This window comes from Haemaphysalis longicornis, unplaced genomic scaffold (genome assembly GCF_048455015.1).
Source record: "Haemaphysalis longicornis isolate Haplotype H1 unplaced genomic scaffold, Haemaphysalis longicornis Haplotype H1 scaffold_2, whole genome shotgun sequence".
NCBI lineage: Eukaryota > Metazoa > Arthropoda > Arachnida > Ixodida > Ixodidae > Haemaphysalis > Haemaphysalis longicornis.
In genome coordinates, this window is record NW_027526295.1 from 24,609,872 (window position 1) to 24,635,386 (window position 25,515).

Below are 25,515 nucleotides of genomic sequence, written 5' to 3' on the forward strand. Positions count from 1 at the left end.
TAATGGAAAGGCGCGGCGTCCAGTCATATGTGAAAGCCACTGTTTCTTGGAATTTTCTGGGAAGGCAGCTTGCGACTTGGTCTTTTTGTGTGTGAAAATAAAAGAAGCCAACATATAAATATTGTTACGTGGCGACAAGGTGAAGATGAAAAGAATATTTGACGATGGAGCAGCGATGTATTTACATGGGTGAACTATGTACAAGCGGCCATGAGAGCTCGAGCTGAGCCCATGCCACGCACTGCCATAGGTTGTGGTGGGGAACCGTTGTGGTGGGGAAGCGGGCATAGTTCGTCTCGTCCGTTCGGCCGGCCTTCCTTGGCGTCGTAAGCGTCACTTCATCGGTAGGGCGTTCGATGCCTTCGTCTGGATCGGGCTCATTCGTTGGCGTTCTTGCCGCTATCTCTCCCGTACAAGCAGAAAGCGTTCCGTTCGTCCCAAGTCCGCTTGCTCGCGGTTTGTCGGGTCTGTCGTGTGAGTCTCGATCTAAAAAGCGGGTGCCGGTGACCTTGTACGTTCCGGCTAGGACGTGCCGCAAGCGCTGGCCGTGTCGTTGCTCGTTGACGAACCTACCTGCACGAGTGTAATGTCGTTAGCTCGCTGGATTCGGGTTGAAACAGCGGGTGCCAAAGAGCTCGTACGTTGAATCACGTGCGCTCGGTTATTTGTTGCTTGTGGCAAGGTTGATTTCTGCGCTGGCCAAGTCCGGATAGCAGCACCGGGAGCGGAGGATATCGAAAATAGCGGTTTCCTGTGTGTGAGCTGGCTTGGTCGCGTTCCGTGCGCTTTGCATTTCGTTCGCCGTGGTCAGCTCCGCCGGTCCAAGTTGGATGTCGTTTGTCACCTCTGGTGCGTTTCGTGCACTGTGCGTATCGTTTTTCCTGGGAAACTCCCCTAACATTGGTGTGCGGTCATTCGCCACGTATTGTGCGTTCCGTGCGCTGTGCGTCTCGCTCGTCGCGGCCTATCCACCAATCCGGATGCGATGTCGTTGGTTGAGCGGACCGGGGCCAGGACAGGACGCGCAAAAAATGTACGTACTGGCGCTTTCAATGTTTCGCTCGTGTACGTCTGGACCGGAAGAGCGGGTGCAGGCACGTGGTGCTTTCTGGCTCGTCCGAGCTGCGTATGTACATTGCGCGTCTCGTTGCTCGTTGCTGGAAAGACCTGCGCTCGGGCGATGTAGCTCGTCGATTGGCCCGGTGTCAGAGCGACGTGTGTTCGTAATCTCGCCATTACCTGGGAGAGGTCCGATGAGCAGGCAATCTCGGTTTTGCATACGTCGTCTCGTTCGTGTGCGTACCGCCGTGCATGCTACCTGTGTCCGGATATCGTGCAGTTCAGGCACTGTTGCAAAAGTGCGGCTAACTCTCGCCAGTTGCCTCAGAAAACTTTCTGGTTCTTCACGTAGCATCCTCCTCACAAACAGCGCCGCTTGCAAGTTCCTCTGCCGTTTGCGGTCGTAAGCAGCCTGATTTATCGTTGGCACATTCGTTCATTTGGAGAGCTGGCGACGTTGCTCGTTGTCCACTAGAAGACGCGAGACGAAATCGTTTATACGGCCAGAGCAGGGCAGTCCTCGTAATCGTAGTGCGCTCACGAACTCCTGTTTCTTCATTGAACATAGGACCTAGCGTTCCGTTGAAGTCAGCAGTGGGTCGACCTACGTTGACGTGGGCTCCGTCGGTACCCCACGTCTGCGTGCCACACTCTCGTAGACGTGGTGCGGTTTGTCCACGTCGTTCGTCTGTTCGTCCGTTCGTCCTCCCGTGACCTCACATCCTGATCCTGTCCACTGCGCCATGTTAGCTAGGTCGTGGCTCGAATGAAAGGCTAAACAGGAAACATTTTTAAATGTTTAACTAATTAGAAATACTGAGGTTACTTATACATCAGGGCCAAGGAGCACAAGAAAGGGACCGAAGTTGCCAGATATTTTAGCGCTCTCGAGGCACATCGTGACGCTCAACTTCCGTCACCGTGTGTTTCTTTCTACGATTGTCATTGTTTGCATTTGATTTCAATATCGTGTAGAACATTTTTTTATTAATGAGAATGAGTTTTCATCGGTCTTGCGAGGTCAAACCAAGACTGGATGCACGCTGTAGGGAAAAAAATAATAGTAGGACACGATCTCCCGTCGACCGTATCGGCTACATCCAACCAATAGCCTCAGTTTCGGTTGACGCAATGTTGCATCATGCGAAGTGGTACAGCTGACGCAATGTTACATCATGCAATGTTTTATCATCCTCGGTAGCTCTTCGCAACACCTGCTAGGCAAGTAGTCCTTCCGAGTGACTGATTGGTGAGCACTCTTTCTGCAACCTCAAATTACTCCTCTGACACCCTGTATAAGATGACCACTGCCATTAAAGGACATTATTGAAGCCGAAAAACGATAAGATCATTGTACGATTAACGTGGTCTTGTGTTCTATTTGGCGTTGTTCTTTTGCGCCGGAGGAAGAAACGGAACAAATTTCCGGTAGAGGAGTTGTAACAAAAACAAGGAAAGACCGGTCACCACGGTATAAAAGGCCCAAAATTCGAGGTATGCGCAGTATGCGGATTCGGACGGTGGAGGTAAGTGAAAAAGTGTTGCGCTGACGATTGTTTGTATGCTCAACTATGCTTGCCTGCAACACGCACTCAGCGGACTCAGTGATAGCGCAAGGTTTTAGTATGCCAGAGAGTTTGAAGGACCACTATGATTACATCGGCACTATAAGGATTTTCGCATCGTGACCTATCGCTGCATGTACTGCAAGAAAAAACGTACGGGGTAGGAAGCTGCAAGGTATACAGGGGGGCGGGATATAAGTTGCAAGAATAAATTGTCTTTATGACAGACCCAGAGAGACAGACAGACAGACAGGCCAACATTGTCGCGATCGAGTAGCCAAAGAAAGACTATCTCCTTTAAAATTAGTTGCAAAGAGACGCTTCCGCCACTGTTCCGCATGCTGCGAACATTGCGCAACCGTACCCCTCCCCGCCGCCGCCAGCCCGCAAAATAAGAGAAACACAAAAACGAAAATGGGCTAGCGTGCGAGAAGCCCAAGAGGGAGGTCCCGCTGCTGGAAAGGGACAGGACAGGGGCGCCACGCGTCGTGATGTTTATTTCCGTTAAGAGCCCAGGAAAAACCCACGCGGGTCTGACTTCAACCACTCATTATTGTATGCGTGTGTGTGTTGTGTCAGTGCGCCCGACAAAAATTCGCTGCGCCCGGCGACGTGCCGACGGCAGAGTTGATTCGCGCCTAGGTCAAACCGCCCGCAGCACACGTGCCGCAACTTGGCGGGAGAGGCGCCGCCGAGTCTGCTCTCACTTTCCCATCACGACGGCTGGACCAAATCATGCCTGGGAAAACATACCCCCGGCAGACACGCAGCAAGCAGCGCCTGGAGACGGCGCCGCTGAGTCACCTTCCCTTTCCCTGTCGTGGCGACCCTATGCAACTAATCAGTGCAGTGTAGTCCATAGGCATCGTTCTTCTGCTGTAATGGAACGCACGTTTCGATGCGTGGCGAAATACCAAGGTTCGAGGAAACAATTTGTTTAACACCGCGATGCAGGCGTCCTTTCATTCCGCGGATTTCTGCGGCAGCAGCTGCCTTACCAACACATAAATCGTAAGTAATACAAAACTTACCAAGGCAATTGGGAGACAAGATGTAACGCTTACCTTTGGTCTCGTTATAGTTGCAATGGCGATGCTGAGCCTTCTTCGCTGTCCACCAGAGAGGGTTCTCACGAGGCAGTCTCTTTTTTCGGTAAGGCGAGCACTCTCGAGTGCCTTGGTAGTTCTTTTGGTTAGCAGGTACGGCCTGATTCCTTTCAACTGAAACAGGTGAAGAGCTAAGTTGGACACTGCGTCTCAATTGCGAACTGTGCCTTTACACGCGTTGCTTAGCGAAATATAAAATACAAAGAAGCACCTCGAGAGATATAAAAACAGTCCGCCACTCGCAGCGGTTCCCGATCAAGGCCTTAAACTAGTGTTAAGGTAATTTCTATTAAAAGTGCTCTTGAGAGTGCTTCTCGTTTCCACTATGGTAGTTCGGCGTCACCCGGCTGCTTTGAAACATTTGTGCACTATGGAGTCCGCCAAATGCATATCATGTAAGAAATAACATACGTTACCCGTATTTATTGGCACAAAAAACTAATTTACTTAGGACAACTAAACCAGAAATACTGACTAGACGTGTATCCAGGAACACTGCCGAAAACTGTGAAACAATGATTATGAGACTAGGCATAGAGCCTCGCAGCTGGGATAACTCGCTGCACAAGTTGTACTTGAGGGCATTACTTTTTGTTCCAGTTTATGACATGACTGCTTTGGAGCGACGTTTTAAAAAGTTCCTGCATTGCAGCACAAAAACCCCACCGGTGTACGCCCCAGTGCCCCACAAATTGCTTTTGCCAGTGACGTTTTTTTTTTCAATGTTATAAAGTAAATAGCTGCCTACCCGGGAGGAATGCTGCTGAAATTTTGTGGCCAAAAACTGCTTAATTACAATATCTTTATTGGAAACAAATTGTTTCAAATCACCATACAACACGGTGTGAAAAACTAAATGGCACCGGAGGAAGTGTATGGCTCCGACTCCCTACGTTATTGATTTTCTGCTCGTGACGACAATTTTCTAAAATCGGCGTCACTGCTGCGGCTGGTGGCCTGCGTCGACGCAACTGATATACACTATTTAGGAAAAAGGTTCGCTTTTACGAGATACAAGGTTTTTGAAAGTTAAAATCTGCTGCTTCATTTTTCCGTATCCTTTTGCTCTAACATTGCTCGTGTCCTCGGTGAGAAGAAAAAGCGGTCTCGGACGAAACAGTGAAAGTAGAATAGAAAGTGTTATAAAAAAAATAGGAACGTTCAAAAGTACGGCTTTCCGCGCTTGCTTTATTTTCATGGTTTGTATCGATTGTGTGATTTTTTGACAGCACAAAATGTGTCCTTTTCTCTTCCCGAAATATGAGCGCCTCAGTATATATCTTCAACGTTTTTATGTGCTTAGCGCCACTCCTTATATTGTGTGTGTGTGTGCGTGTGTCGCAGCTTATAATAAATACTGTACCCTTAAGGATCCGTAGAAGTAGAGGTGTTCCAAAACTGTGAGGTCGGGGAAGAACACATCTCCTTGCTGACAGAAGCTGAGGCTCTGTCGGCCGTTTTCGGGGCATTTCACCAGGTCAAGCCCGCAGACGAAAACCTTGCCGGAGTCAGGCGGTAGCACCCCTTGAAAAGCAGCACAATAAGAAAACCAATAAGCGCAGAAAAAAGAGAAAACAATTTATATTGGGGTTGTCTTTCGAATACCTACGCGGGGTTAAAATGCAATCGGATCGCTTTAATCCCGCAAGGGTCGCTTTTGTTTGCTGCGACTCATAAGAACGACGTACAGTTGACCTCAAGAGTAACACACTGTAGACTTTACTCCTACTTCGTGTGTTCGGTGTTTCATACCACCACTCACCATTTCAACAGCACGAGTAGCAATTCTTTACCATTGCAGAAAAGAAACTCCACAACCTCCAAACAAGCGTGCTCCTACGCGTGAACGAAGAGCTGAACTTTTTGACTGCAAAACGCAGATACTGTTGCCAATATCTAGCAATGCAGCAATAATGGGCCGAATATTATCAATATTTTCTCGGTTCATGGTTATCTTGCAGAGATGGCATCCTGTAGAAACCAAACAGCGTGTCCCTTGTCCAGTAGGTGGTCCAGGGCCTAAGACGACGCGCCAAACGACCCTCACTGCTCTGCACGGGCCCCTGAAACGAGGTATACATGCGTCTGCATGCCAATAGCGCATCGTTTCTAAATGATGGCCGTCGTTTCAGAAATTCCGCTAATTTCTCATATTTAACTGTCGTTTTACTGTTAAAGCGATATGTCAGATACGGCTATTTTCATCACGTGTGCAATAACGATCTCCCAATATATAGACTAAACTATATTATCTTCGAACGTGTAATCATCTTACCGTTCACTTGGCGAGCACTTAACTTCCACATTATAATGGAAAGCACATATTGAGAAATAGGGAGGGCCAAACGTATGCTTGGTTTCTTGGTTTTGTGCAGAGTAATTTCGACAATACCCCTGCTTCGTTGAAATTACTTTTCTGTAAAACGGTGGTTCACTGATAACTTAACTATGTCGCTGCCATATGGGATCTGAATCACAATAGTCTGTATCAAGCCATAAAGCCTGTAAACAACTCTTGCCGCTTCCCCCTATCTAATTTTAATAGCACGCCTAGTATCCCTTTCATGAGGCCTACCTGTCTTTACGTTGTTTATCACTTCGTGAAGAAGTTTTCCGTCTTAGCCTTTTTTTCAGGATATATTATCATGCCTCTCTTAACTAAATCATGCACCCCTCCGTCAAACGACGATGATGACTGAACGCGAAGTTTTCTCGTGACGGACTCTTTTGTTTAGGTTTTCCGAACCGCGTTCCCAAGTTTTCCAAATGGCTTTTGGGTGTCGTCTAAATTTTTAAAAACCCCTATCCCCCTCTACACCTGCCGCTGCCCGACTTGACTTCTCGCCGCCTGCAGCTGGCGGCCGGATCAAGCCATACTCCCAGCCCGTCACAGGCGCTTTCCTCCTCCGGAAAACGTAATGGGGGTTGATTAGCTTGCTCCGCGCGCGCCGTTTTTATTGCGACAGCAATACTGGCCTAGTTTAGCGAATTTCACCGTGCGGGAAATTTTGACCTTGTAGTGGCGGCATCACCTATCTGCATTTAGCGCCACTACCATCCCCAGCGGTGCCTGGGCTGGAGCGTGGGCAGTGCCACGCGACATCAGAGATGAAGCACGACTGTGTGCCTGGGCGGTCACCGGTCATCTCCGCTCCCCAGTTCCGGCCGGGCCTTACGCATGGACAAAAGCTGTAGGAAGCCACATCACTCCACCGAGTTTAGGCCTCGTTCCCACCCTTGAAGGGATACCACGTGACTCGCCACCGTAGCGAGGCGCACCGCCCCTCGAGTGTCCTCCCTTCACGCAGCGGCGGCATGAAGAAAGGAGAGAGCACGCTGCTCCATCTGTGCTGAAGGTGTGTTGTTTGCGCTGTCCCAGTGGTGAAAAAGGCAAGCTGCGCAAGACCATCCTGCAGATGTCGCTCGGCTTGCTAAAGAGTTAAAGCGGAAACGGGAGCACGAGCGCACAAAGCGGCACGTAGGCACGAGTGAAGAACGCGAACTTCGGGAGCTAAGCGACGGGAGAATGATGCGGAAAAACGATGGGGACGATCTGAACAGGCGACAATGAACGTCTCGCCGTTGAATTCGATTACAGTTTCGGAAACTGATGAAAGGACGGTAGTGAGCGCTCGCTGTGCGGAACGTTCGACTGGCCATATCGTTCCGTTGGCAAACTGTGCTTCGGCTGCTTTCGCTTCCATCACCGGCCTAGCCTGGCTCAGCCACCGCCATTTTTTGACAAATACAAGCTTTGTTCGAAAATAACGACAAAAATTTCAATAAATAAACCAAACCCGGCTTGCCGCGTCCCTTATGAACTTGAGCGTTTTGCCTTTATTTCAGTTTTCAATCACAGAAACACCAAAGGAAGAGGACGAAAGGGTACATACCAATCCCTGGGTAGATCCCAAAACCTTATACAAGTAGCTGAACCTATTAATAGCCAAAAAGGGCATAATTTAAACAAAAAGCCTTCTTCGAAGTTTCAAACCATAGAGATAATATACTGTTTCAAACACCCACCGCCATGCCGCCGCCGCGTGCCTCGCAATAAACACCGCAGATGGCACCACGCAAACCAGCACATTGGAGAACACAGGCCAACACAGTCGTCCGCGCCAAACATCCGGCAGAAAAAGGGTTGGGTTGTGGTTGGTCAAAACTTGGGCATTGGGTTGGACAGATTTCACAGGGGATTGATTTGCACTTCACAAAATCAAATCGAACAAGCTTCGCGTGCACTCCTGTTCCCGATAGTGGAGGGTTTTTTTTTTTTCCCCGTGTGTTCTTGTGCCGCACCTAAATCACCTATTTTTCGTCTTTTTCTATGTACCCACTCCCCCTTTACAGTGCGTAATAGCTGGAGGGCACGCAAAAAGAACTAACGCCACTTCGTTTAACGACGATCGTGGTTGAAAAGCTCCGATTTCTCGTGAGGGATTCGTTCGTTGTCGTAAGGGTTCTAGAGGTGCACAGAGTTTGGTTAAGCAGACGGTCGCCATTAGTGAGACCAAGAGAGCTTCGCTTTGTATCCAAATTTCTTCGGTCATGTCAGAATGGTGCAACGGGAAAAACGTCGACTTCATAACGCGAGCGACCCAGGTTCGATTCCCATCACGGGGAATGTCTTTTTCTGGAAGCCCCTGGTATGCCTTCGCTTATCAAGATGATGGTATTGTGAAACCCACGTGTGAAGTTAACTTTCCTGCAGTGTGCTTTGGTGACGGGTCGGCGGCGCATCAGTGGAGTGTTCAAAGCGTCACTTTATTGAATAAATAAATAAATCGTTCGGACGTTTGCACGTTAGCATCGAGCTCAGGCCTGCGACGGCGACATCTGCTGATAATACAGGGCTTTAAATGACGTCCGTCCCAGCCTACGTGGCCACATGACTGTTTTGCTTATAATTTCATGCCTCGTTTGTCGCGGAGTCTTTACATTTTTTATCATTACAAGTGCTCAAACAGGCCGGAGTGCAAGACAAAAGCTGTGTCAACGCGGCTCAGGGCTAGAATCGCATAATGGCTACCGCAGCCACGTAATAGCTGCGATCTCGTCTTTATGTCTTCCTGTAGTGGGGGAATGTTACAGCGCGAGTCAACCATTCGGGGTTGGTTGCTGGTGCACTTGCGAGTGAGGGTCACAGTTGAGCAGACAACTATGTTCTTCCGCATACGACACCCCACCTCAGCTGCTGCTGCTTCCATAACGGGGAAATAGCGGACGTGCCCTGGGAATATTTTTTCCCGAATTTTCAGATGCGCTTTCTCATGCCTTGCCATTTGTTCCGAGTAAAGAGAAACACGGCATAGGGTTTTTGTAGGCTTTTTATAAAGACATGAATTCCACGCCGACGCGATCAGATCTTGTAAGTTTCGTTTGGAAGGATGCTTTACATTGCTCCAGCCACATTTGTCCTAGAAATAGCTTGCAGTAAGCAGGTTTTTTCACTCCCTTTAAATATTTGGCACCGCACCTTAAACGGGAGCTGTTTGTGTATTGCCCTCGCAGTTCTGCCTCAGGCGCTCGAGGACATTTACTGAGACGTTCGGATCGATCCAAGCACATGTCTAGGAGCAATTTACAAGATGGGGTTTACAAATAACTTGTAACACAAGCAAAGCTAACCCATTTCGAACTGGCGGGTTAGAAACGGAAAGTTTTTCTTGTCCTCCATAAAATGACTGGCATCCTCAGCACCACAGTGAGCACCACGGTGCGTGATCGGATTTTAGTGTTACAGTAGGTGGCTATTTGCGTCACTCTGCTAATGATCATTGTGATGTGTTTTCAACGAGTTTGCATTAGCCCAAAGCGGTATGCACTAGGTCAAGAAGTTCACCGCGCGAAATTTAAAATTCACCGTACGAGATTTAAAAAATGAACTGATTTCCCCACAACACAATGAATAAAAACTAGGACGGAATAATTTATGGCGCAAAATACTGTATGAGCACAAATGTCTTAACAATTCGAACAGCACGTCACCGAAAGATCACGTTGAATGAATAAAGTACCTTCCGTCTGTACATACCAAGCATTGGGGCCGCAAAAGCACATTATAACGAACATTAAAAGCACCAGCTTCACACAAATACGAGGTTCTTCGGGGATCCGCCATTATGCTAGGGTGAACCACGGGCAACGTAGAATAAATGGGTGACAAGGAAACGCTTGAAGCTCAGTGGAAGGGAGCCGTGTCTCGTAGTTATAACAATACAACATCGGCCCCCGGCAGCGCGTCTCGGTGAATATCACCCCGCTCTGACTCGAGGCTTGAAAGCAGGGATTTCAAGACAAAATTGAGATTTAAACTCGTCGCAACGCTAAAGTGCTCTGACCGAGCCATATTTGGGCTCTGAAATCCTCTTAGCCTCACACTATCGTGCTGCTGAAATAAGCGGCTTTCTTCTTCGTCGCCAGCTCTGACCAAAGAAGGGCAACGGCAGCCAAGACAGTCAATGACAAACAGGCAACGAGTCTCGCAATAACTTGCATAGATATATACTGCAAGCAAACGAGCACCGTGATTTACGATTTGTTATCACTGTTTTAACGACGCAGAAAGAACGCCACTAGAAGATTTACTTTCCCTTCAATAAATCAGAAATTCTTGAGCTTTGAAAATGATTTCTCTGTGAGCCGCCTCCGTGCTTTTTGTGAACCCTCTTTTATATTGATTGGATAGTTAGGTTTTAATATAAATAAAATAAAGACTTTTCGTAACGAGAGGATGCAAGGAAAAAAGACGGAGCTGTGTACCGTGCTTACCAGATATAACGTTCATCAAAGTGGTCTTTCCGGCTCCATTGTGCCCTAGAAGAACGGTGATGTGTCCTTCGTAGATATTTACGCAGACGTCCGCCAAAGATATATTCTTTCCGAACGCCTAAGAATAAGATACGGTAGGCTTTCAGAAAAGTATGTCTTCTGACAATGATTGAAAACATAGTTGTCGTGCTGTCGCGATAACGTGCGCCAAATTACAGCGACAAAAAGCAGTACAATGCTTCCCCTTCTTGACTGGTGACTAATTAGTGACGATGTTTAAAGCGTCCTCAGTATAATTAAATACACTACGTGTAAGTTTCGCCCTCAGCAAACAATATATCATTGTGATGACTGGCGTCCCACGAGTGGGGAAAAACCCGGACGACGGCGCAGAGCAGGTTCCACGAGAAGAAGAAGATGGTGACCGGGCCATTTTCCATGAGAGGGTGTGTGCCAGGAGGGGAGTAGCATCATCATGGAGGGCTGGCCTAGGTAGCGGAGCGAGCGGCGGAGGTTCCGGAGGGCAGCTGGACCAAAACGACCGGCAGGCGGGTCGAGGCTTTCGTGGCTTTCAAGGTTCGAGGCTCGTGGTCGCTCCAGCGGGGTGATGTCGACGGGCCTGTGACGCGGAAGACCGACGTCGCCGTTCGCGGAGCTGTCAGATCGCCGCGACGTCCCTGGGAGTCGCAGTTCCGAGGCAAGGCCTAGCGAGCGGAGCCAGCGGCGCGTGACTCAGCGGAACTGCGACTGGTCCGCCGTCTTCCGAAACCCTGCAGCGAGGGCGTCAACGCCGTGGCGACTGAGCGCCATCACTGTGGGACCGAGCGTGAGCGTGGCATTGACTTTTTTTTTCCCGCTTCTTTCCCGAACTTTAGTGGGTCGGACCTGTTTGTATTTTTTTATTTCGCTTGTGTGCGCGTTCCGTTTCCAATATATTCAGTGTTGAGTTACCTGTTCAAGACCATGGCGTCAACTTTCTTGTGATCTTCCTCCGCGAGTCACACACCCCGTCTGCTTAACCCCAACGTCCTCACAATTTTTGGCGTCCGCGACAGGACATTGCTCTACTTCCATCTGAAGTGCTTAAGCAGGCAAGTGGGTGTGACGAACGAGGATGGATCTCGAGAAGTTGATGCTCATCGGCAAAGAATTAGGGCTGTCAGGTCAGGATCTCAGAGAATGGATCGACGCTGAACGCGCGAAAGAAAGAGAGAAGCGTGCGACCGAACGCGAGGCGGCTAAAGAAGCCGCAAGGTTAGCACAGCAGACGGAGACCGAGACCAGAGCTCGAATTGAGGCTGAACGCGCCATGCTTGAACTGAGGCTACAACTTCAGGAACGGTCGCAGGGTTCCAACGCGAGTTCGGACGCCATGGGAAGTGACACCGCGACTAATGCGGCACAAAGCTTCCACAGCCCTCACAATTTGATTCCTGCTTTTAATGAGGAACGAGACGAGCTCGACGCTTATATACAGCGGTTCGAGAGAGTGGCAGCAAGCCAAGGTTGGCCTTCGGACAAGTGGGCGCTCTCATTACCCTTGTGCCTTACAGGTGAGGCGCTCAGTGCCGTTGGCCGCATGTCGTCCGACGATGCAATGGACTACACGAAACTGAAAAAGACCCTTTTACAGAGGTTCAGGTACACCGAAGAAGGGTACCGGTCCAAGTTTAGGGAATCAAGGCCGCTGAACTCAGAAACAGGTCGTCAGTTTGTTGGTCGTCTTCTCGGTTACTTCGACAGCTGGCAGGAAATGGCGAAAACGGAGCAGTCGTACTCCGCGCTCCGGGACAAAATGGTGTCCGAGCAATTCTTGAGCCAGTGCGACGAGAAGCTCGCCATTTTCCTCAAAGAAAGGGGCTGCAAGAACCTGGACCAGCTTGCTGAGACGGCTGATCAATACCTCGAAGCTCAAGGCTTAGTCAACCTGGGCAGAGGAAGGGAAGAAAAGAAAGACAGTGGCAAGCCCCCTGGACTCCCTCGCGCTCCTGATTATCATGATCGCAAGACGACCAAGCCGCATTGCTTTTTATGCAATAAGCTAGGGCACCGGCCGTCAGACTGCTGGGCTAAATCGCGGGGTTCCAGTCAGCCCAGCCAGAAGATGCTCTTTTGCGGACGGTGCCGAAAACACGGACACCGATCTGACGTTTGCCCCAACCAACCAGGAAACACGGGCCAAGCTTCTTGTTCCTTGACGGGACACGCATCTTGGACGGAACTGTCAAAGAAGGGGATACGGAATCCAAAACACAAAAAACCGAGAGCTAACCGGGAGCAAATGCCGACAGCCGAAGGACTACTTGAAGGACAACCGGTGACACTCTTACGCGACACAGGCTGTAATTCCGTAATCGTGAAGCGGTCCTTGGTTTGCGATACCAAGCTCACGGGGAATACCAGCACTGTTTATCTGTTGGACCAAACCCGCCTCGTTTTACCGGAAGCGGAAGTGGAGATCGTGTCTCCATTTTTCTCTGGCCGAGTACTAGCCACCTGTATGGAGGACCCTCTCTATGACGTTATCATAGGGAACATCGAGGGCGCCCGCGATGCCTCCATGCCGACCCGCGACTCGGAAAACACATGGGAGCAGTCCCAGGAGCCGGAATCTCCTACGACGGGTATCGGCCCAGCGAACGGAACAGGAAGCGTTTTAACAGTCGTTCCAGAAGTCCAGTGTAGCTGGAGCGAACCGCCGTGCCCCCCAACGAACGCGGAGTCAAAGCCCGACACACGCGTGGGAGCAGCCAGACGCGAGGAGTCGAGAAAAACGCCACGGCTACCGGCAGTTACTGTTAGCCCTTCTACGATCAGCGTTGCTGAGTTAAGACAAATGCAACAACATGATCGTACGCTTCAAAAGTTCTTCGGTGAGGTCGGGAAAAAGATGATGGTGAACTCGGCTGCTATCCAGTTTGAAATGGTAAATGGCGTTCTATACCGGCGGTACCGTTTACCCTCGAGACAGGAAATAGAGCAGCTCGTTGTCCCAATCGAGCTTCGAGACATTGTTTTGACAATGGCTCACGAAGGAATCTTGGCTGGACACCAGGGAGTTAAACGAACTCTGGACCGCGTGCGTGAGGAATTCTACTGGCCTGGCATGCAGGGTGACATAACACGATTTGTAAAATCCTGCGACATTTGTCAGCGGACTGTACCTAAACATCTAGTAGGCCGCGTGCCACTAGGGAACGTGCCCGTGATCGAGACACCGTTCCAGCGGGTTGCCATCGACATAGTGGGGCCGCTCTCCCCCACCACAGAGAACGGCAACCGGTATGTGCTAACGATGGTGGACTTCGCGACCCGCTACCCCGATGCCGTGGCGTTACCAAGCATTGATACAGAGAGGATCGCTGAAGCTCTTCTAGAGATGTTTGCTCGAGTGGGATTTCCTCGCGAAATCGTCAGCGATCGGGGCAAGTCCTTCACATCTGGACTTATGAAGGAGCTCAGCCGTCTTCTTTCATTTGCACAGCTGCCCACTACACCGTACCACCCCATGGCTAACGGGCTGGTTGAACGATTTAACGGCACGCTAAAGCAAATGATAAGGCGCATGTGCCAAGAAACTCCTAAACACTGGGACCGCTACTTGGCACCACTGCTGTTTGCATACCGCGAGGTGCCCCAATCTAGCTTGGGTTTTGCACCGTTCGATCTCCTGTACGGCAGACATGTCCGAGGACCGATGGCTATACTGAAGGAGCTTTGGACAGGAGAGAACGTAAATCCTGAGGTCAAAACGTCGTATGCATACGTCGTCGAGCTTCGTCAGCGCCTGGAAGATACTTGCCGACTGACACACGACGAGCTCCAGAAGGCAAAGTTGGCGCAGAAAAAGTATTACAACCGAAGGGCGAAGACACGTCACCTCGCCGTTGGTGACAAAGTTTTGCTTCTGCTCCCATCGGACAATAATAAGTTAATCCTCACATGGAAAGGTCCATTCGATGTTTTGGAAAGGCGCAACGAAGTCGATTATGTGATTGATCTTGGAACCCGGACGAGCCTTTTCCACATCAACATGTTGAAGAAATATGAAGAGCGAAAACCGTCTAAGCCAGATCCACAACATGTTTCCGTCGCCCTTAGATCCGACGAAACTGAAGGAGGCGACGTACCGTGTGTCCCTCTAAGACAAAAAGAGACCTACAGAGATGTGGACGTTTCGGCGGCTATGACTCCTGAACAACACGCGCAGGCATGTACGCTTCTGTCATCTTACCAGAAAATCTTCTCAGACCTCCCTGGGAAGACAGACCTGGTCCACTGCAAGCTGCGCCTTACAACAGACCAACCTATTCAAGTGCGGCAGTACCCGATCCCATTTGCCATGCAAGAACCCGTGGAAAACGAGGTGCAGGAAATGCTGCGAATGGGTATTATCGAGCCCTCAGAGTCGCCGTACCAGTTTCCCATCTTGCCAGTAGACAAAAAAGATGGAACGACAAGACTCTGCATTGACTACAGACAACTCAACCTTGTCCTTGTCGCCGACAACGAGCCCATACCTAGAGTTGATATGATGTTTGCAAAGTTGGGAAAGAGTCGGTTCTTTTCGAAATTCGACTTCACTAAGGGCTATTGGCAAGTGCCTATGGATGAGGAATCGAAGCCATTCACTGCCTTCGCTTCTGCCTCGGGACTATACCAGTTTCGGTTTATGCCGTTCGGCATCAAGACCGCCCCAGCGGTGTTTACACGCCTTATGCGTAAGGTGGTTGGTGGGCTTCCACATATCTACCATTACTTCGATGACGTTCTCATCGCTACCGAGACTTGGGAGGAACACCTGGAAGCGCTCGAGACATTCCTCAGGAGGGTGCAGAAGGCGGGACTTACGATTCGACTTAGAAAAAGCGAAGTAGGCTTCTCCTCAGTAAAATTCCTGGGACACATCGTTGGCCACGGTCTCCTACGCCCGCAAGCAGAAACGCTCAAAAAGGTTCACGACGCCACACGACCGACGACAAAGCGACAGGTGCGGTCTTTCCTCGGCCTCACGGGCTATTACCGGCAGTTCGTGCCAAACTACGCTCAAGTATGTCAACCCTTGACGGAGCTGACTCGCAAGCGGGCACCCAACAGGCTCATTTGGGGCGTCAAGGAACAAACAGCGTTTGACACTCTTAAGGAACTGTTGTCAACCGAACCTATACTGAAAGCGCCGGACTTCTCCAAGCTTTTCGTACTCCGCACGGATGCGTCGTCCACAAGCATTGGCGCAGTCCTCATGCAACAGCATGTGGAGATTCTTCACCCAGTCGCCTACGCGAGTCGTCGACTCTTGCCACGGGAAACTTCCTACTCCACTGTTGAGAGAGAGGCATTAGCATTGGTCTGGGCGATCAAGAAATTTCACATCTACCAACATGGAAAGCAGTTCATCTTACAGAGTGACCACCAGCCCTTGGCGTACATACACTCCGCGAGGCACATTAACAGTCGCGTCCTTCGCTGGAGCCTCACAATGATGGAGTATGATTTCACAGTTCAGTACGTGAAGGGTAGCGAAAACGCCGGAGCGGATTACCTTAGTCGTATCTCCGCAGAGTAGATAGTTTTTTTTTCTTCCCCATGAATGCCTTTTGGAACACTTCATTTTTTTTTTTGGGGGGGGGGGGGGGGACTGACTGCGAAGGACCTTCACTCCGGCACGTTCCTTCGGTGCCTTGTGTCGCCATGAGTGAACATTTTTGTGTGCCGAGTTTTGTTTCCCCAAACAAACCTCTCGAGAAGGGGGGTGAATGTGATGACTGGCGTCCCACGAGTGGGGAAAAACCCGGACGACGGCGCAGAGCAGGTTCCACGAGAAGAAGAAGAAGATGGTGACCGGGCCATTTTCCATTAGAGGGTGTGTGCCAGGAGGGGAGTAGCATCATCATGGAGGGCTGGCCTAGGTAGCGGAGCGAGCGGCGGAGGTTCCGGAGGGCAGCTGGACCAAAACGACCGGCAGGCGGGTCGAGGCTTTCGTGGCTTTCAAGGTTCGAGGCTCGTGGTCGCTCCAGCGGGGTGATGTCGACGGGCCTGTGACGCGGAAGACCGACGTCGCCGTTCGCGGAGCTGTCAGATCGCCGCGACGTCCCTGGGAGTCGCAGTTCCGAGGCAAGGCCTAGCGAGCGGAGCCAGCGGCGCGTGACTCAGCGGAACTGCGACTGGTCCGCCGTCTTCCGAAACCCTGCATCGAGGGCGTCAACGCCGTGGCGACTGAGCGCCATCACTGTGGGACCGAGCGTGAGCGTGGCATTGACTTTTTTTTTCCCGCTTCTTTCCCGAACTCTAGTGGGTCGGACCTGTTTGTATTTTTTTATTTCGCTTGTGTGCGCGTTCCGTTTCCAATATATTCAGTGTTGAGTTACCTGTTCAAGACCATGGCGTCAACTTTCTTGTGATCTTCCTCCGCGAGTCACACACCCCGTCTGCTTAACCACAACGTCCTCACAATCATCCATACGCTTGGCTTTGCTTTCCTTTGCTTTGCTCAATTCTCACTAAGCTTTTCATTGCCCAGTTCCTTCAAGAAACACCACTTCTATGATTCCATCTCACTGTCGCAAAGGGATTTGTGCACCCGCTCCTACGTCTTTCGTTTTCTTAAAATTTCCAGCAGGAGAGTGATTTCGGCGAGCCGGTACGTGATTAAAAAGATTCAAAAGCATTGCACTAAGACGAACGACTGAATCATAATGAATGCTCATACTGTACTAACTTTCAACTTTATTATCACAGAATACGACACCAACAAGACGAAGACACAACCACGACACATAACATTTATAACAACACTTGAAATGCATCACGCATAATTTGAACCGAGCACGAAGTCGTTAGCTTATCGTAAACAACACAGCGAAACCGGCATAAAAATCCACATAAAAGTGTAAGAGCACAGTCAAGATTTGGTAAAAGTATCAGTGAGTAAAGTACACATTTTAAAACCTCTGGAGGTGACGTTTGCCAAAGTCTGACGGCGAAAAGCAGGCGCGCATGGGTGGAGTAAATACACCTCGGGTCGAAAAGGAAAAGGAATTTACCGGCTTCAAATAAGAAAATATCTCTTTTCGGAGCCTCAGACGCTTTCGCAACACACATACACCTCCCCCTCCAAAACAAATTGTGGAAGAAACTGCTTGGACCATTTACTTGGTCTGCAGTATTGTGTAAATAAATAAATAAATAAATAAATAAATAAATAAATAAATAAATAAATAAATAAAAATATATTGCTGAGTCAGGTGACCTGTGCGCTTCAGAGCCGCCTATGGCTCTGTGGCCAAAGCAAATAATTTTTTGTATTTTGGATATTGCGCAGGTGGTTTTTCTGTATACGGTACACATGCCGTTCATAAAAAGTGGTTGGTTTCTTTCACGAGCAGTTATACTTGCGCCGGTTTTAAAAGTTTTCCACATCAAATTTATGAATTTATCATAAGATATGGGTCTAAGGCATGAAATAAAACATTAGCATGGCTTAGCCGGACTGACCTTGCTGACGTGTTGTACGGACACTATTCTTCGAAGGTTCAGAGGCTCGGCTTCGAAGTGATGTGGCTGTGAGTTTTGTTCGTGCTGGGTATTTGGATCCGAGCTTGTGCCTCCAGGAATGACGTGCGATGACTGGAAGTATTGAGAATGTAAAATGAGGACAAATACCTAGGTACAAAATTACGTGCATTGACACCTGACCCCCCCCCCCTACCCTTTTAACCTCTCCGACTTTGGATACATAAATTTGTGGGTTAGTTGACAGCGTGAAGAGGAGGACATGGCCGGGAATTATTATTTTTAAAATTTAGTCAGTAAGCATTGATTTCTTAACGCACTCACATTAACCATTAACATTAACCACTACCATTTACACATTAACCATTAACACTACCCACTGTACACATTTATGCAAAATGTAAAATTTCTGAATATGCCAAAAAACTGCATTTCTGCCTTCCGAGCTGTTACCCAAAAAAATTGAAGTACTAGTAGAAGCTTATCACTGCCATCGTTTTGTGTTCGCAAGCGAAAATATTACGGCATTTATTGAGCCTAATATGAACTACATCCTGCGCAGCGGCTAGTCAATCATTTACCTCCTGATCGCCATCCTCCTGCCTTATCGCATCCATGCATTATTTCACTTGGGCTTCTTAAGATCTAGTGGAGTCAGGAAACCACAAGAACACCCTTTTCACTGCAATCTGGTGCCTCGTCCGACGCAGGTCTGCGAAGTTCAACAGCGCATATCTTCGAGGCAGTAGCATCGCTCACTTGAACCGATCATCTGCCGACACCTGCAGCATCGTCCATGGTGAGAAGTTGCTTCTCGATTTCGCACTTCTTCCTGCCTGATTTCTCCGCACACTTTTTTTAACTCGCCGCCATGCAAAAAAAAGTACCGCTCATCCATGCGCACCACCCTCGCTTGGCACGCCTTTGGAAGCCGGCAGCCGTCCATCAGTGCCGCCGTTTTTCCGCTTCTCAACTTCGTGTGGCTCCTACAGTTTTTGTTATAAAGACCCACTCTTGTGTCTTCACAGTGCAGTCTTCGGTGTTTGCTCGAGTGAACTATTCTTAGCAAGAAAAACTTCAAACACTTCGGGTTGGAAGCCTATGCACAGAAGCACATTTATATTTTTATTTTATAGAGTATAATTGCTAACACTAGATTACAGGCATGACAATTAAGTTCTGGTGAGCTCCTAAGCTACCATGCTCCATGTTTATTACCTTGGATGAAAATGGGAGGCGCTGTGGGAGAACGCTCAGCCGCCGTCTGATCTCCGCCACGTAGAGCAGAGCAGCCACGAGAGCCAAGCAGGTCGCGGACATCACAGCCCAGACCTCGGCCACCGTGACGTTGTCCGTGCCGAGTACCCTCCGGAACACAAGCGGCCAGCCTGCCGCACCTGGGCACGGAGAAGAAAGAAAAGCTATGCGCCTCTTTTCAAGAGAATATCCCGAGGTTTAATTCCGGTAAACGCTCAAACATTTGAAATATGAGGTAGGAGTGAAAGATGTCAATTTTATATACAGCAAAATATCGGTAATTCAAACTTCAATATTTCGGATTTATGAACAATTCCAACTCTACGATTTGGTCCGCCCGAGCTCCTTAGAAGCCGATGTACAAAGAATTCCGTTAATTCGAACTCAAATGGGTTCCGCCACGGACAATTCGAACTGCGACCCGCCGCGCTGGTGCTTTGAGCGTGGCACACGTCCATACAAACGCACCCGCTGCTGTACACAAGGCTGAGTAGCCTCCGAAACTAAGACAACCGAGAGAAAAGGTACATTAGGGCAAAACTGAACTGAACCTATCATTCAGCTGTTATCATTTACTGTTTGTCCAACGCCTGCCTTTGTCTACGGTTATGGTCCCGAACCCAAGGGCTCGCTCTTCCTCATTCTCCGACGCTAGCTTCACGCGCTTGGCATTCCTTCAAGGAAGCATATCGCCAGGTGATATCCAAAGGGTGGTCACACGCCGCTTGCCGACGATGGCTCAAAGCCTCCAGCACACGCGCAACGCTCAGAGAAGACAGCCCGGCACCACTCTCATCCAGGATCAAGGTTGCATGCACGGGCGAGTCACATGGCCAGGCCGTCTGCGGCTGTCTGCGGAGGTCGGCCCGGCGAGCCACGTCATGCGTTGCCAACGTTATGGCGCAGCTGCTACCAAATAAAAATCAAATCCTCCGCGACGGTGAAGCCACTCGATGATATTGGCGAACCTTTTCTTTAAAACCACGAACGGCGAAAGAGAAGCCTTCCGCTACATACTCTCGTTCTGGAAAAAGGATTATGCCTTTAACAACAAACGCCGACTGTTAGCAGGAAAGTTTTCAAGCCCCAAGTTGTTGACATGCACTAGTGCATCTTAATTTCGTTGTGCTGTTATTCTTCACTTTCATTCGTTCGAACCGATTTGACGTGTCCTTGCGGTTCTAATTAACGAGCTTTTACTGTATATGAAGTTTAACAAAGTTCACCGCGGAAAGGCTCACTACGCAATCATTTATGGCATGCTTAGGGTAGCTCACGCCCGTATTGCGGATAAAAAATTGATAGCCACTTAAAACGCAATAATACCGTGTTTTGACGAATGTGGCATTTTGTTAACCCATAAGGTCCAGCTGACACGAGAAGTTGAAGCTCATCAGATTAACAAGAATATGGGCAAATTTGTAAACTAGCCTCCTCTGACGCTGTGCAAGGAGACAAGGGCCTTTTGAATTCCACCTAGCAAGGTGAGCGGTCCACATGCCGTTATACGGGTTTTGTGTGATGTTCCAAATTTGTTTTTCTTTTTACGACACGATATTGTACGTGTCGGCTATATATTTCTGCTTCTTTACAATAACACGGCTGCAAGGTAAACAAGGCTACTCCGTCAAACGGGAAGGCCATATCGGTGTAGCCGCGTTGCTGCATTTTCACGGGATGTCATTTTCGTCCGCCGCAACTACCTTGGATGCTTCCGCAAGACTTGTAGACACACTTGTCGTCGACTTGGCGCCAAACGTGTGTTTCTTGTCTGTCACTTCGAGTAGTGGATAAGTTCACACCGGCTCTTTGCATGGCAAGCGTTATCTCACTTGATAGCGCGACTGCCTTAGGTAAGCGGGCGTTCCCCGCTCTAACCCTGACCAGAATGGACAAAAACAAGAGCAGTTTCAAAACATTGCGACGCCAATTTGTCCTGCTCGTGGTCAAGCCGTCCAAATAAAAACCGAATTTTCTTATCTCATTAGAATGCGCTACCTGCAGATTCAGATTGAATATCTGCCTAATGGGCGGATATTGGCAGGATAAAAATTTTGATTTTTCTAACTCATCTCCGAATTATCTTTCATCTAAAAACTATACTTTGGTAATTACTTATATATTTTTTATTAGCTTGAAGCCTGCAATAGCTTCCTTGTAGCGGGTGTTGTTCGCCAGTTCATTCTTTTTTGGGAGGCGGAAACGAAAAAGAAAAGAAATGAATTCTCTGTCAAGTGGGAATTTTTCAAAAATCCGAACTGATTAGTTTTGTAGCTGTGGGGCTCCATTTCAACTGGATTCGGAAATTTTATTCTGTACTTCTCCCATTCTCCCAAGCTCTTCCACGAGTGAAGCTATTTTTTGGGGGGGGGGGGGGCGGTACTTAAAATATACATTGTAGGGAATGCGCGAAAGTCTCTGACCAGAGCAGTTTTTTTACGAGGTGCGAACACTCACACTCTGCGTTGGACCTCAGATATCAAGGATCGGCAATGAAAAGTACTTCTCCCAAACACAGGGCCCCATGTTAAAGCGTACAATCTCGTCACTGTTAGGCCCCAATACTTCCAAACGCGGTTTATTTATTTTTTTTTATTTATCACATACTGCAGACCAAGTATGGTCCATGCAGGAGAGGGCGATACAGTTCAGAAATCCCGTTTAGATGTACTCTGGTACAAAATTCATATTTCACGAGAAACTCGTGAAAGATCAGCAAATATGCAAAAAAAGGAGCAGACTAAGCGACAAGAACAAGTTATGTATACAGTTTCACCTCGAAATTACAAGCATAGGGGAATCATGGGGGAGAATATTCCAATCAGGGACTGCTTTCGGGAAAAACGAATACTTGTAAACATAAGCACGTGCTAATTTAGGTGTAACGCTGAGACTATGTTTATGACGTAAAGCCACGGTTGTATCCTTTGTTCTGTAATCTGGCGCAGAACAAAGGACACAAAAGTTAGGCCCCGCAGTTTTCCTTCGAGCAGGCACAAGTTGGAGAATCGCTTCTCGTAACATGGCTCACGGTGAATTGCGGCGTCTATTAACAGTTGAGTGCTTCTTTTTATTTTTGTGTATATTATAAGCTGTATGCAGCTGTCACACAATGCTGGTATATTCAAGAGAGGGGCGAACTTTGGCTTTCTAGGCTCTAAGTTTTACTGAACTAGAATAACGACCCAGTTTGTGTTCTAGAAAGCTTAATTTTCTCCAGGCAGCAAAGCATATGCCGTCAATATGTGCTGTGCACCTAATCTTTGATGTGATCGCTGCAGCCAAGTACTTGTACTCTTCTAGTTACCTGATACTGTAACCGCCTACATTATGAGTAACTTAGAGACACAGCCTCACCACCTTACGTTGAACAATATTCCCCAAACCTGCAAGTGATTATCGTCATGAGCGTGCAATAAAGATGCGCCCGACGATTTTTTCAGACCCTCTGGTATTTCTATGTTGTTGCAGTGCATCCATGACTAAAAAAAGATAGTCATTTGTGCAGTGAAGAAAAAATGGGGCAACGTTTGTGAGACTCCAAGTGCAGCCCGACTTCCAGAGGTATAATAATAAATCTTCTGGCTCGGCTTCTTTACAATTTCCTTATCACCTTTACGGACCGCTGCTATAAATGAGTTAAGCGTACCAGTCCTGTGGAAAGTACGTAAGTTGTTTTCGAAAAGTTTATGTTCGGTCTGATAAATGAAGGAAAACTACAACTATTGTAAACTTATAAACAGCGCTTTGCTCATCTTACCACCACCATCTGTGGTGGTGGTAGAAGATCCTATATTTCTCTTAGTTTTTAATTGCCTTAACATATTGCCAATCATTCGTGCTATTTTCGCAGGGAGGGTGTACACGAAGAACAAATCGCAGTTTTAGTGAAGGACAAACAAATCGACACGTTTAAGAAACCATGGAAAGAAATAGTGAACCCCACTATTCATATGGTGGCGGATTGCACGGCGAAGCTGTTTTGGTTTCATTGGGTTGCACGCATTCACTAAACAAAATAGGATTGAGTGGGGTGGAGTCCAAAGGAGTGCACGAAACAGCTGCATCTTGCCGACCGGCGGTGTGAACGTGAATGCGGGAGGAAGCGGCTGTGGCCAGTTCGACGCCACATTCCCTCCACTCTCTCCCGGATATCGGCAGCGTCTGGGCCCTCTTCCTCTTTTCGCGCCCCTGATGCAGCCTCCAGCACTGACGCCGCATTGTCTCGACCCTCCCCCACACACGTTTTGTCCGCTGTCCTCAGTGCGCTCTCTCCGTACCCGATTTTCTGTACACCTTGCGCGTTCTGTTCGCGAACATTCACCGGAGGGAGTACACCCTTTTCGAAGGGAATGCGGGCGGTGCACGCTGTGGCTAGAGGTGAACAGCCTTTGTGTAAACAAATGAGCACACGAGTAAACGAATATTACATATAACAGGCACGACTTCGAAAATTGAGAAAGGCAATGCTATAATCTACAGCATACACCGTCTTTGGTTCAGGTTGGAATGTTGGCATGCAATGATATTCAAAGACTATGAAGTTACTGCCAATAAATTGGATGGGACGGTCGTTCTTAGTCATTCACTAACGTCGCAAATAAAATACGTATTGATTGTAAAGTCTTTTTCAATAGACGAACACAATAATTCATTTCCACACCGTACGCACTGTGCTGAAGTTCAAGGTTAGAAATAAGGACCGGAACCATTCGTGGTGGTGAATTACCCAGTATAGCGTTGTTGGTTTCACTAGGGAGTACGCATTTACGAAACAAGTCCGCTTCTTAACCATCCTCAACGTTTTAGAATGGCTTCCATCTGCCTCCTACTGGTTGTGATACCGATCGCTCCTGCCGACCTCTAATGGCAGAGTTCACGACGATTGGGAATTTCGCTGCCTGTGTGTTCGTGCTTCACCAGCTCTGTCTTGCGCGCCGGAGGAGCTGACGGAACTTGTGGGGGGATCGCATCCCCTCTCGCTAACACCGCCACTGTAATGGGTGCCTACCACCGGCAGTACCCTTTCCTATCCTGTGATACACTTCGCCCTGTCTCCTAAACTCATTTCCCCAACCCTATTTCTTCACGCGTATGCGTTCTGTTCAAGGAGAGTTCCCGGCTGCGGTACCCCCAGCTTCCATGTAAACAGCTTCCCTTTAAAAAAATCCACCACATTTGGGGCCCTGTTTCTACTATTACCATGGCTGTGCCATTTTCATAATTTCAAAAAAAGCAACCCCTACTTGATACAGTCAGTGTTAAAGAATAAACAACCACGCTTACATGATTTAGTATCGGTAGCGTTGTCTGATCAACGGTTCCGAAGCTATACGTTTAGGTTAAACATGCGGTGCATGAGTTTGCACGCAAATTTTAACGTGCTACCTGGCCCAGGTTCTCGAAATTAAAGGGGCCAGATTGTAGTAGCTCAGTAGACAAGTTGGTTATTGTGTAGCAGTCGTACACATTTGAATATTTTGTGCGAATACCACTGAAAACATTTATTAGTTGCTTGTTAAGAGACCATCAGATAGTCATGTTCTTATGTGCAAAGATAATGCAAAAAGTATGAATTGCTTTTTTTTCACTCTGTCTTGACGGAAAACTTAAGTTAGGGAACATCACAATCTTCTAGGACTGTTTACCAATCCCTTTTGTAAACCTAGTGAGTGCCTGTAGACTTTCATCTTGCTATAAATTAGTCATATAGGCCAACACTGTGTTAACAGTCGCTTTTATATCAAGATGTGAATAAATATCCGGAATAAAACAGGAGCTGCCACATAACCTTATAACCCTCCTAATGTAAAAAAGGTAACAGTGGACGTACTGTTTTTAAATTTTGTGTGTTTACGGCAGTTTATCAGGCAATATTGATTCTAACTGACCCGACAGAGGCAATTAGGACGTTTCCAAACATCTTTAGCAGTTCTATGCCTTCACTGCATGCCTTCTTTGGAAATTTTCGAAAATGTTGGGTCATTTTTATTTTTGGTTGGTAAGACTGCGACATGTCATTTTTCAGAGTATGCGATCTGCCGCTACTAATTTACTTTGAATTGGTGTGGATATTTTATGTGACAGCCTTGGGTAACAATATTTAAATTTGTCTTAGTAGAGACCATTGTAAACCCAAAAAACTACCCTCAATCTTCAGACACCTTGCATAAAGTCAGGTTAAAGTTGAAGCTCATAAACATTTGAGAAATTGAGTGACTTATTCGATGAGTAAGCTCACT

The 25,515-nt window shown here is 48.2% G+C and overlaps 1 protein-coding gene across 1 annotated transcript in view; it reads right to left on the reverse strand.

Moving 5' to 3' along the window:
• Positions 1–25,515, reverse strand: part of LOC144167872 (phospholipid-transporting ATPase ABCA3-like) — a 148,433-nt gene that overhangs the window by 94,584 nt on the left and 28,334 nt on the right. Inside the window, exons 3-7 of the mRNA XM_077697018.1 lie at positions 19,235–19,413; positions 17,999–18,130; positions 10,505–10,622; positions 5,094–5,254; positions 3,689–3,844 (exon numbers count right to left, since the gene is read on the reverse strand). Coding sequence (XP_077553144.1) covers positions 3,689–3,844; positions 5,094–5,254; positions 10,505–10,622; positions 17,999–18,130; positions 19,235–19,413 — 746 coding nt within the window. The remainder of the gene's footprint in view (positions 1–3,688; positions 3,845–5,093; positions 5,255–10,504; positions 10,623–17,998; positions 18,131–19,234; positions 19,414–25,515) is intronic.